Raw genomic sequence first — 13,208 nt, 5'->3', positions numbered from 1 at the left:
TCAGGAAATCCACGGATGTGAGTGCGCTGCTGGAGAAGCGGAGGATCCCGCTGACAGAGAATCCAGCCCTGTGTGTATTTGCCACCGTAGTGGCTGTATCTTTTGACCATGAATAAACAAGCGTTTGCTCAAATACTTGGCCTCCTGGATCTTTATACCAACCTTGCATGGCGAGAATCCCATTACGTCATTGGCAGGAGTTTGGGAGACAATCTCAATAGGAAATCCCATGGAAGGCCGTCAAATTTACAACTTTAAGCTCCAGTTACCCTTGGAGATACAGTAACTTCTTGTTCAACAGCTCCTTGTTTTTCAAATTGAAACTTTCAATACTTTCAGTACTCTGGTTAGCTTTATTGTGCATGATTCATGCTGATTTACTGCTCTGCTCTCTCTTACAGATCAACCTGAAGGGGCAGAGGGAGGTGGTAAGTTTAAAATTTGGCAAGTGAAAGCTTGGTTGTGTTTTGAAAAACATAATACAAAGTATGAACTTGCTCAATAGACACTGCCTGACAGACCAGAAAAGCCCAGGCTTGATTCCCACGTTAACTGAGCTGCCCTTTAACAGCAATTGCCTAAATGCTGTTGGCTTAAAGAATGAATGCTAGGCATTGTCCTTTGCAAGAAAACTGCAATATGTGGGGGTCCTGGAGCACAGGCCAATTTAGTTCTAAAACTCTGCACCTGTTGGTCGCAGCTCTGTTAGCACTCTCATCCCATGTCAGAAGGTTGTGGGTTCAAGTCCCAGACCAGAGATTTGAGTGCAAAGCCCAAACTGACGTTGTCCAGTGCAGTACTGATGGAGTGTCACTTGTGGACAAGGTATTGAATTGCTTGCACTCTCAGATGAATTTTGAAGATTCCAGGCAACTATTCTGAAGCAGTGCAGTGGTGGGTTGACTCATGGCTTGGCCAATGGCTATTCCTCAACTAAAGCTCATTACTGTTTATTATCACAATTTTGTGGACAAATTTACGACACAACAGTGGTTACACTTCAAATGTACTTCATCAGCTGTAAAGCACTTTGAGATGTCCTTAGGTTGTGAAAGGCACAATATAAACTCAGGTTTACCTTCATGATCACACTGATATGTGAGCACTATCAGCACAAAAGGTTTCGCTGGTCAAAGAGAACACCTTCTCTGGGCAACAAGCATAAGCACCAATTGCAGCCTTGCTGAAATCTCCCGTCTCCAAGAATAAAATGGCCATTTCGTCAAGGTTTCAGAAACGGTAATTGTAACGCAGGCTCTATCAATACCTGCTGAAGGATGGGAAGAAAATTGCTTTGTTTTGTCAGCATTGGAATTTGTTTGTACTGATCTTTTCTGTTACTTATTAGCAGCGGCTGCAAGTTGTAGTGAAACAACCCTGTCCGATAAACGTAAGTTTAGAAATGAGTTATGCATTGAAAGACGTAAATACTGCCATTAAATCACACTGAACCATATTTCAAATATTACTGCTGCATAATAATGTTCACACATGCATTTACAAAGATGGAGATATATTGGGACATTAGTGCATCAGTCATTCACTCTCCATTTCCAGTGGTAGTTCATCCTGGTTATTACATATAAGTAACTTTTCCATTAGAACATGCTTGATCTGAAAGCCAATATTTTCGATTGTTCGGTGTCTCCAATTGATAACCCCATGAGATAAGAGGATAGGGTTTCCGATGGGATTCTCCACATACACTGCGGTAATATTGACTTGAGTGGAAGACCGTCGGAAACTGTGAAGGTATTGATTAAAAGGCTGATCACATAATTTCACCAGGGATTTCTGACCAAGTTACAAAGCACCAACAGAAATGTTGCTATATGGTACTTATTACAGTAATCAATGACAATTGAGACAGCACTGCACTTGTAATGTCCATGAACCTTGAAGCCAAGTTCAAGGCTTAACTAGCACCAGAACAAAGCTAAGGAAGACACCCTGCTGAGGAAATGTCACCCTGCTGAGGGAAGCGAGGGACGAAATAGCTGGGGCCTTAACAGATATCTTTGCAGCATCCTTGAGCACGGGTGAGGTCCCGGAGGACTGGAGAATTGCTAATGTTGTCCCCTTATTTAAGAAGGGTAGCAGGGATAATCCAGGGAATTATAGACCTGTGAGCTTGATGTTAGTGGTAGGCAAACTGTTGGAGAAGATACTGAGGGATAGGATCTATTCACATTTGGAAGAAAATAGACTGATCAGTGATAGGCAGCATGGTTTTGTGCAGGGAAGGTCATGTCTTACAAACCTAATAGAGTTCTTTGAGGAAGTGACGAAGTTAATTGATGAGGGAAGAGTTGTAGATTTCATATACATGGACTTCAGTAAGGCATTTGATAAAGTTTCCCATGGCAGGTTGATGGAAAAAGTGAAGTCGTATGGGGTTCAGGGTGTACTAGCTAGATGGATAAAGAATTGGCTGGGCAACAGGAGACAGAGAATAGTGGTGGAAGGGAGTGTCTCAAAATGGAGAAAGGTGACTAGTGGTGTTCCACAGGGATCCGTGCTCGGACCACTGTTGTTTGTGATATACATAAATGATCTGGACGAAGGTATAGGTGGTCTGATTAGCAAGTTTGTAGATGATACTAAGATTGGTGGAGTTGCAGATAGCGAGGAGGACTGTCAGAAAATACAGCAAAATATAGATGGATTGGAGACTTGGGCAGAGAAATGGCAGATGGAGTTCAATCCAGGCAAATGCGAGGTGATGCATTTTGGAAGATCTAATTCACGAGCGGACTATACGGTCAATGGAAGAGGCCTGGGGAAAGTTGATGTAAAGAGAGATCTGGGAGTTCAGGTCCATTGTATCCTGAAAGTGGCAACACAGGTCGATAGAGTGGTCAAGAAGGCATACAGCATGCTTGCCTTCATCGGACGGGATATTGAGTACAAGAGTCGGCAGGTCATGTTACAGTTGTATAGGACTTTGGGTAGGCCACATTTGGAATACTGCCTGCAGTTCTGGTCGCCACATTACCAGAAGGATGTGGATGCTTAAGAGAGGGTGCAGAGGAGATTCACCAGGATGTTGCCTGGTATGGAGGGTGCTAGCTATGAAGAAAGGTTGAGTAGATTAGGATTGTTTTCGTTGGAAAGATGGAGGTTGAGGGGGGGACCTGATTGAGGGCTACAAAATTATGAGAGGTATGGACAGGGTGGATAGCAACAAGCTTTTTCCAAGAGTGGGGGTGTTAATTACAAGGGGTGACGATTTAAAGGTGAGAGGGGGAAAGTTTAAGGAAGATGTGCGTGGAAAGTTTTTTCGCAGAGGGTGGTGGGTGCCTGGAACGCTTTGCCAGCGGAGGTGGTAGAGGCGGGCACAATAGCATCATTTAAGATGCATCTAGACAGATATATGAACGGGCGGGGAACAGAGGGAAGTAGATCCTTGGAAAATAGAAGACAGGTTTAGATAAAGGATCTGGATCGGCGCAGGCTGGGAGGGCCGAAGGGCCTGTTCCTGTGCTGTAATTTTCTTTGTTTGTTCTTTGCTTTGTTTGCTGCGCTTTGAATTATGTTTGGTTGCTAACACCTCATTTGTATAGGGAAGTGGGAGTTTTGCTCTGGTCCTAAACTTCTAACATTACTGTACCTTTGGACACTACCCAATGCTGTCTTATTCAAAAATTTCTGCTTTCAAAGGAAACCTAATGGGGACTGAATTCCCTTCACACGGAGGTAGGAAACATGAGCAAGGTTTGCTTTTTGGACCAGGAACCCTCCTCTTATATGGGCAGCACGGATGCAGAGTGGTCAACACAATTGCTTCACAGCTCCAGGGTCCCAGCTTCGATTCCCGGCTTGGGTCATTGTCTGTGCGGAGTCTGCATGTTCTCCCCGTGTGTGCGTGGGTTTCCTCCGGGTGCTCCGGTTTCCTTCCACAGTCCAAAGATGTGCAGGTTAGGTGGATTGGCCATGCAAAATTGCCCTTAGTGTCCAAAACTGCCCTTAGTGTTGGGTGGGGTTACTGAGTTATGGGGATAGGGTGGAGTTGTGGGCTTTGGTAGGGTGCTCTTTCCAAGAGCCGGTGCAGATTCGATGGGCCGAATGGCCTCCTTCTGCACTGTAACTTCTATGATAGGAAACAGATTAAAGTTAAGATTGTCACGTAAAACAGATTTTTAACCAGTAAATGAATCAAGGATTACGGGGATGAGGCGACATAGTGAAGTTGAGAATTATCACAGCAGGTCAGTCATGATCTCATTGAATGGTGGAGCGGACTAGATGGGCTGAATGGTCCTATGTCTTATGGCCTTAACAAGCCCTGGCATGGAGGTCGGTTCCTCGACCAGTTACGAGTGGAGGGAGGACTCTTAAAACTGGAGGCCCAAATAGAGGCCTTCCAACTTTCGAGAAGCACCAGGCTACAGTGCAAGGTAAGTAGCTGAGTGCGCCTCAGAACAAGAAGGTGCCCATTGAGCCACTTCATTCAAATTTCAATAAAATAGCCAAGAGGCAGCCAGGCCACCGCTGGTGTGAACGATGGTGGGGAGGGAGGGTCCCTGCAGGGCTGCCAGGGGCATTGGCATCCCTCCTTGCCACTGACGGCTACCCCCAAAGTCCACCGCATGGTGGCACAGTGGTTAGCACTGCTGCCTCACAGCTCCAGGGTCCCAGGTTCGAATGCTGCCTCACAGCTCCAGGGTCCCAGGTTCGATTCCGGCTTGGGTCACTGTGTCGGCATGGGTTTCCTCCGGGTGCTCCGGTTTCCTCCCACAGTCCAAAGATGTGCAGGTTAGGTGGATTGGCCATGCTAAATTGCCCCTTAGTGTCCAAATGGATATGTAGGGTTACCGGCTTAAGGGGATAGGGTGGAAGCCTGGGCCTAAGTAGATTGCTCTTTCCAAGGGCCGGTGCAGACTCAATGGGCCAAATGGCCTCCTTCTGCACTGTAAGTTCTATGATTCTATGACCTTGCCTCCCCCAAAATGATTGCCACCTCTGCCATACTAGGGGTTCTGCTTTTAGGACCCACCAGTCCTTCTGGGCCAACCGTCAGATGACTATTCCTAACAGTGTGAGGTCAGGATCCACATTCGATCCCAAGGCCGAGGTCCCAACCCAAAACACAAACTACCCACTGGGCGAGGATCTCCAGCCCTTCCCACCATCAGGATCTTCTAGTCGTGCTGAAGTCAACCCCTGCCGTGGGTTCCGTAGTAGCGGGAAGGGCGAGCCAATGCAAAACGCCATGGATATTGCAGGGAGCAGAAGATCCTGCCTGCAGCCAATGGTGAGCCACCTCCACCGTGGAAAAACATGGCACGGGAGGGGGGCGGGCGGAAAATTCCAGACCGTATGTTCCACAGGATAATTGATCATGGGTAGCCAGTTCTGTTCCCAACTATTTTAAAATGGTTAATTATACTTGCCAGTAGTTTGTTAGGAAGTTGAAATGAAATGAAAAGTAAAGAATTGAATGAAAAAAATAAACTGATCGTGATTTAATGGTATTCAGGACTTGTGAGATGCAGATTAACCTAGTGGACGGGTGAAACAAATATTTTGTGAAGCAAAGTAAAGACTAGGGACCTGGATCATAGCCACTCACAGTTACAAAGCAGAGCTTTCTCAGAGAGAATAAAGCTGTTATGGCAGAAATAAAGCAGGAAAAGCTGTTTGTGTGACCCCCAGACATTCTACTCTAAACTAGGAGAACGTGTTAAAACCCATGGGATGTTGTTTTGGGGAAGGTATATTCTCAGAGATTATGAAGGTAGATAGATTAGGATTTTGGGGTATTTAAGTATGCTGTCTGGGTAACCATTATTGTAGTTAATTGTAACTGTTATTCTTTTCTGTTGCCTTTCTTGTTGTATGTTTTAAAATTTAATAAATGTTTTGCGATTTGAATATCTACAACCTTTCCTCACCGAATTTCATCTCTTTTCTCACTTTTTTTTACCAAACCGCAAAAATAAATATGTCAGAACCAGCATTCCAAGTTTCTCTTCTGGGATCTGGGATGCCCTTACATTGAACATCAGCAGGGCTCATAACAAGTTCGGCAAATAGAATGTCAGAACATTGTTTTACATATCAAGTGCTGTCTAAAACATGTTAAATTTAACTTTTAGTTCTTTGCAAGAGTTTTCTGATTACCCGTTGAACTTGAAATTTGTTCCAAAACCATTTGCATGCGGTCAGTCACCTATACCTGTTTCGTAATTTTACATAATATAAGGCATCAAGCTGAATAATATGGCAAACATTGATTCACAATGAAATAACTTGAATGTTATCCTATATGTAGTATCCAATGAGCAATGTTGCATGTATGTGTGATCGATTGTTAGTATCACCCAATTTATAGCATGATCTAAAGATTGAATACATTATTACCTTGTGTAATCAATTGCAGATTGTGAATTGTCCTGAGTATGATGTTTTCAGATCTATGTAGAATCTATGTAGAATATGTAGTATTGCTGATTTATGTCTTTCAAGCTCAATAGGAGCACAACAGTTTCAATTTTAAAATCTGGATTCCACATAAAGGCAGGAGGAACTAAGTGCTATCACAGAATTGTTACGGTGCAGAAGGAGACTATATGGCCGATGTATCTGCACCGACTCCAAACCAGCATCACGACTTAGTGTCATTCCACTGACCTTTCCCCCGGACCTCTGCACATTGTTTCTGTTCAATTAATCATCAAAAGTCCTCTCCAGCACCTCGATTGAACGTGGCTCCACCACACTTCCAGGATGAGCATTCTGGGCCCCAACCAGTCACTGTGTGAAAAAGCTTTTTCTCATATCACATTTGCTTCTTTTGCAAATCACTTTCAATCTGTGCCCTCTCGTTCTTGATTCTTTTACAAGTGGAACAGTTTCTCGCTATCTACTCTGTCCAGCCCCCTCATGATTTTGACCATCTCTAATAAATCTCCTCTTAGTCTTCTTCTCTCCAAGGAGCACAGTCCCAAACTGTCCAATCTAGCCTCAACTGGAGTTTCTCATCCCTGGAACCATTCTTCTCAACCTCTTCTGCACTCTCTCCAATGCCTTAACATCCTTCCTATAGTGTGACATCCAGAACTGTACACAATATCCCAGTTGTGGTCGAACTAGTGTCTTGTGTAAGTTCAACATAAATTGCATTCTATGGCCCTATTAATGAAGCTCAGAATGTTGTATGCCTTATTAACTGCTCTCTCCACCAGTCCTGCCAATTTTAATTATCTGTGCATATATGCACATTAACATCAAGGCATTATTTGACCGAGTATGGCATCAAGGAGCGCTACCAAAAGTGGAGCAAATGGAAATTGGGAAAAACCCTTCACTTGTTGGAGTCATACCTGGCACAAAGGACAATGGTTGTTTTGTTTGGAGGTCACTCATTTCAGCTCCAGGACATCATTGCAAGAATCCCTCAGAGTAGTGTCCGAGGCCCAATCACAATCATCTTCACCTGCTTCATCAATGACCTTCCTTCATAAGGTTAGAAGTGGGGAAGTTCACAGATGACTGCAGAATATTGGGCAGCACGGTAGCATGGTGTTTAGCACAATTGCTTCACAGCTCCAGGGTCCCAGGTTCAATTCCTGGCTTGGGTCACTGTCTGTGCAGATGCACGTTCTCCCCGTGTGTGCGTGGGTTTCCTCCCACAGTCCAAAGATGTGGTTAGGTGGATTGGCCATGCTAAATTGCCCTCAGTGTCCAAAATTGCCCTTAGTGTTGGGTGGGGTTACTGGGTTATGGGGATAGGGTGGAGGTGTGGGCTTGTGTAGGGTGCTCTTTCCAAGAGCTGGTGCAGACTCAATGGGCCGAATGGCCTCCTTCTGCACTGTAAATTCTATGAAATATTCAGCAACATTTGTGACTCCTCAGACACTGAAGCAGTCCACATGAAGAAAGACTGGATCAACTGGGCTTGTACTCACTGGTGTTTAGAAGAATGAGAGGTGATCTCATATAAACATATAAAATCCTGATGGGACTGGACAGGTTAGATGTGGGAAGAATGTTCCCCATGTTGGGGACACAGCATAAGAATAAGGGGTAAGGCATTCAGGATTGTGATGAGGAAGATCATCTTCTCTCAGAGAGTTGTGAATTTGTGGAATTCTCTACCACAGAAAGTTGTTGGGGCCAGTTTGTTGGATATATTCATGAGGGAGCTGGACATGACCCTTGCGGCTAAAGGGATCAAGGGATATGGAGACAAAGCGAGAGTGGGATACCGAATTTTCATGGTCAACCGTGATCATATTGAATGGTGGTGCAGCCTCCAAGGGCTGAATGACCTACTCCTGCACCTATTTTCTATGTTTCTATGTCCAAATGCAGCAAGACCTAGACAATAACCAGGCTTGGGCTGACAAGTAGCAAATAACATTTGTGCCACACAAGTGCCAGGCAATGATCATCTCCAGTCAGAGAAGCTCTAATCATCACCCCTTAACAGTCACATTACCATCGCTACATCTTTGACCATCAACATCCTGGTTGTTACCATTGATCAGAAACTGAACTGTACTAGCCACATTAATACTGTGGCTACCAGAGCAGGTCAAAGGCTAGGAATCCTGACCCCCAAAGCCTGTCCACCATCTACAAGGCACAAGTCAGGAGTGTAATGGAATACTCTCCAAATGCCTGGATGAGTGCAGCTCCAACCACACTCAAGAAACACAACTCCATCCAGGACCAAACAGCTTGATTACTACCCCTCCCAGAAACATTCAAACCCTCCACCATCGACGAACAGCGGCAGCTGTGTGTACCATCTACAAGATGCGCTACATGAACTCACCAAGTTCCTTAGACAGCACATTCTAAAACCGCAACCACTACCATCTGGAAGGACAAGAGCAGCAGATACCTGTGAACCCCACCACCTGGAGTGAAAGCAGAAATTGCAGAGAAATAGAGAATTGCAAATATTAAACCCTTGTTCAAAAAACAGTTCAAAGATAAGCCCAACATGTACAAGCCAGTCAGTTTAACCTTGGTGGTCGGGAAGCTTCTAGAACCAATGGGCCATAACATCCGAACTCCAGGACAGTGTATCCTGGCTGGGGGTAACCTAAGGGATGCTGGGGAATGGATATTCCAGGGTAAAAATTGCTTGGGGATTGCCCGGGAAGTTCAAATTACCTTTTTATTGGGAATCATTTGGAAAATCAATTTAAATTTCAAACTTCGACTGTGTTACAACAATAGTTACCTAGAAAAGGTTAAAAGAATTAAAACCACTCCTAGCTTCTGGATAACTATGGCACCTACCCCCTTGACCCTGACCTCCCCGCTCCTACACACACACACACACTCCCAAATCTGCTGACAAACCTTGGCGTGCCACGAGTGGAACCAGTGAATTTGTCATGTTGCAGCTCCTCAGTCCTTTTGATGCGAGCTGGCAATTCCCTACTTTCTGTGGGTGCAGATGCTCCAAGAGCATCATTTACCTCTTGCTGGCCTCTCAGTGGCCTGCATGTTGTCTCTGCCATTGGACACCATGGAATAGCTACAGTGCAAAAGGAGGCCATTTGGCCCATCGAGTCCACACCAACCTTCCGAATGAGCACCCTACCTAGGCCCACTCCCCCTGTCATATCCCCATAAACCCCAGGCATTGATCATGGCCAATCCACCTAACCCGCACATCTTTGGATTGTTGGAGGAAACTGGAACACCCGGAGGAAACCCACGCAGGCGCGGGGAGAAAGTGCAAACTCCTCACAGACAGTCACTCAGGGTCGGAATTGAATCTGGGTCCTTGGCGTTGTGAGGCAGTCGTGCTAACCACTGTGGAGCCGTACCCGTTCCAGTGGCTATATCTCAGCAATTAATGTTAGTTGCAGCTGTAAGGCGAGACTTGTGCTCCTATCTCGGGACATTTGCAGGCCTATTGGATGACAGGTAGCTCTGCAGTCCCAGCAGCACCAGGCAGGAATAATAGTCTTTGCTGGGATTACAGGCAGTGGAAGTAAATGGTGGCGACATTTTGCTGGGATAAGGGTGGCAGGCTCTGGTGAAGATGGTGAGAGGGTCGGGGTCTTCATTTGAAAGGCCGGGCACTGTGGGGAAAAAGGGGGACATATGATCTGAGGAGGAGTATTCCAATTGTGAATTTACATCAAGAGCTCACTGATGAGAAATCCCGATTTCGGCTTCAAGGTTTTCCGGAGGGGCTATCGTGGACGAGAATAAGAGTCCCAAAGTTACTGGGTGTGTTTGTCCATTGGCTGACACTTCAATCTGGAAACGCGGTTGGGTGGACAATTGATTTTGACGCTGAATAAGGGCTGGTTTAGCACAGGGCTAAACAGCAGGCTTGTAATACAGAACAAGGCCAGCAGTGCGGGTTCAATTGCCGTTTCAACGTCCCCCATCAGGCGCTGGAACGTGGCGACTAGGGGCTTTTCACTAACTTCATTGAAGCCTACTCGTGACAATAAGCGATTTTCATTTTCATTTCATTTCAAATTGTGGCTGGCGCCGGTCTTCACGGCAAATTGCAATTTTTTGTCACCTTTTGTCACCAGGTGCCAGTTTTGCTGTCGTGGAAGTCCATATATCCTGCCCCGGCGTCAACACTTAGGACGGGATTCTCCGTAGCCCGATGCCGAAACCGTGTTCGGCAATCGGGCGCAGAATGGGTTTTCATGCCGAAACCGGGCTGGCGCTGGTTTGACGTTGGTCCGCCATGCTCCGCCCCCTCCAAACTGGCATCATCGTGATGCGCACTGCCCGCCGTCTCAACGACGTCAGCATGTCATCGGCTGGCCGACCCGCGATGCTCCACCCCGATGGGCGAGTTCCTGACAGCGCGGCACACGTGTGGTCCCAGTGGTCATGAACCGGCGTGCCGCCTGTGGACTGTGTCCAGCGGCGCCACAATTGGCCGGGACCTGTGCCACTGGCTGAGGGAGCTTCTGGCATGGCTGGGGGCACTGGTGGCCAGGGGGTGACTAGGAGGTAGTGGGCTGTAGGGTCGTGGATGGCGGGTTGGGTTCGCGCATGTCCAGCTCCTCAGGAACAGAGAATCCCGCCCCTCAGGAACAGAGAATCAAGTCCCTCAGGATGGAGAAACCAGCCCCTCAGGATCACAGAATCCAGTCCCTCAGGAACGGAGAATCCAGCTCCTCAGGAACAGAGAATCCAGTCCCTCAGGAACGGAGAATCCAGCCCCTCAGGAACAGAGAATCCAGCTCCTCAGGAACGGAGAATCCAGCCCCTCAGGAACAGAGAATCCAGTCCCTCAGGAACAGAGAATCCAGCCCCTCAGGAACAGAGAATCCAGCCCCTCAGGAACAGAGAATCCAGCCCCTCAGGAACAGAGAATCCAGTCCCTCAGGAACAGAGAATCCAGTCCCTCAGGAACGGAGAATCCAGCCCCTCAGGAACAGAGAATCCAGTCCCTCAGGAACAGAGAATCCAGTCCCTCAGGAACGGAGAATCCAGTCCCTCAGGAACAGAGAATCCCGCCCCTCAGGAACAGAGAATCCCACCCCTCAGGAACGGAGAATCCAGCCCCTCAGGAACAGAGAATCCAGCCCCTCAGGAACGGAGAATCCCGCCCCTCAGGAACGGAGAATCCAGTCCCTCAGGAACAGAGAATCCAGTCCCTGAGGAACGGAGAATCCAGCCCCTCAGGAACAGAGAATCCCACCCCTCAGGAACGGAGAATCCAGTCCCTCAGGAACAGAGAATCCCACCCCTCAGGAACGGAGAATCCAGCCCCTCAGGAACTGAGAATCCCACCCCTCAGGAACGGAGAATCCAGTCCCTCAGGAACAGAGAATCCCACCCCTCAGATACGGAGAATCCAGTCCCTCAGGAACAGAGAATCCAGCCCCTCAGGAACAGAGAATCCCGCCCCTCAGGAACGGAGAATCCAGCCCCTCAGGAACAGAGAATCCCGCCCCTCAGGAACGGAGAATCCAGCCCCTCAGGAACAGAGAATCCAGCCCCTCAGGAACGGAGAATCCAGCCCCTCAGGAACGGAGAATCCAGCCCCTCAGGAACGGAGAATCCAGCCCCTCAGGAACGGAGAATCCAGCCCCTCAGGAACAGAGAATCCAGTCCCTCAGGAACAGAGAATCCCACCCCTCAGGAACGGAGAATCCAGCCCCTCAGGAACAGAGAATCCAGCCCCTCAGGAACGGAGAATCCAGCCCCTCAGGAATGGAGAATCCAGCCCCTCAGGAACGGAGAATCCAGCCCCTCAGGAACAGAGAATCCAGCCCCTCAGGAACTGAGAATCCAGCCCCTCAGGAACGGAGAATCCAGTCCCTCAGGAACAGAGAATCCAGCCCCTCAGGAACGGAGAATCCAGCCCCTCAGGAACGGAGAATCCAGTCCCTCAGGAACAGAGAATCCAGTCCCTCAGGAACAGAGAATCCAGCCCCTCAGGAACGGAGAATCCCGCCCCTCAGGAACAGAGAATCCAGCCCCTCAGGAACAGAGAATCCAGCCCCTCAGGAACGGAGAATCCAGCCCCTCAGGAACGGAGAATCCAGCCCCTCAGGAACGGAGAATCCAGCCCCTCAGGAACAGAGAATCCAGCCCCTCAGGAACGGAGAATCCAGCCCCTCAGGAACAGAGAATCCAGCCCCTCAGGAACAGAGAATCCCGCCCCTCAGGAACAGAGAATCCCGCCCCTCAGGAACGGAGAATCCAGCCCCTCAGCAACGGAGAATCCAGCCCCTCAGGAACGGAGAATCCAGTCCCTCAGGAACAGAGAATCCAGCCCATCAGGAACAGAGAATCCAGCCCCTCAGGAACAGAGAATCCAGTCCCTCAGGATGGAGAATCCAGCCCCTCAGGAACAGAGAATCCAGTCCCTCAGGAATGGAGAATCCCGCCCCTCAGGAACGGAGAATCCAGCCCCTCAGGAACGGAGAATCCAGCCCCTCAGCAACGGAGAATCCAGCCCCTCAGGAACTGAGAATCCCACCCCTCAGGAACGGAGAATCCAGCCCCTCAGGATGGAGAATCTAGCCCCTCAGGAACGGAGAATCCAGCCCCTCAGGAACGGAGAATCCAGCCCCTCAGGAACGGAGAATCCAGCCCCTCAGGAACAGAGAATCCAGTCCCTCAGGAACGAAGAATCCAGTCCCTCAGGAACAGAGAATCCAGCCCCTCAGGAACAGAGAATCCAGCCCCTCAGGAACAGAGAATCCAGTCCCTCAGGATGGAGAATCCAGCCCCTCAGGAACAGAGAATCCAGTCCC

General features: G+C 48.1%; 1 protein-coding gene across 6 annotated transcripts in view; it reads left to right on the top strand.

Moving 5' to 3' along the window:
- The window catches only part of LOC140424705 (uncharacterized), a 429,538-nt gene that overhangs the window by 211,531 nt on the left and 204,799 nt on the right, over window positions 1-13,208 (top strand). For 4 of the 6 annotated variants that reach the window (XM_072508006.1, XM_072508005.1, XM_072508007.1 and 1 more), the window contains exons 23-24: window positions 402-428; window positions 1,349-1,390. In XM_072508006.1, coding sequence (XP_072364107.1) covers window positions 402-428; window positions 1,349-1,390 — 69 coding nt within the window. The remainder of the gene's footprint in view (window positions 1-401; window positions 429-1,348; window positions 1,391-13,208) is intronic. The other 2 variants (XM_072508004.1, XM_072508009.1) reach the window with 2 other exon arrangements.

Source organism: Scyliorhinus torazame, chromosome 6, assembly GCF_047496885.1.
Source record: "Scyliorhinus torazame isolate Kashiwa2021f chromosome 6, sScyTor2.1, whole genome shotgun sequence".
Lineage (NCBI taxonomy): Eukaryota > Metazoa > Chordata > Chondrichthyes > Carcharhiniformes > Scyliorhinidae > Scyliorhinus > Scyliorhinus torazame.
Note: the sequence above shows the minus strand (reverse complement) of the source record. Positions and strands in the feature narration are given on the sequence as shown.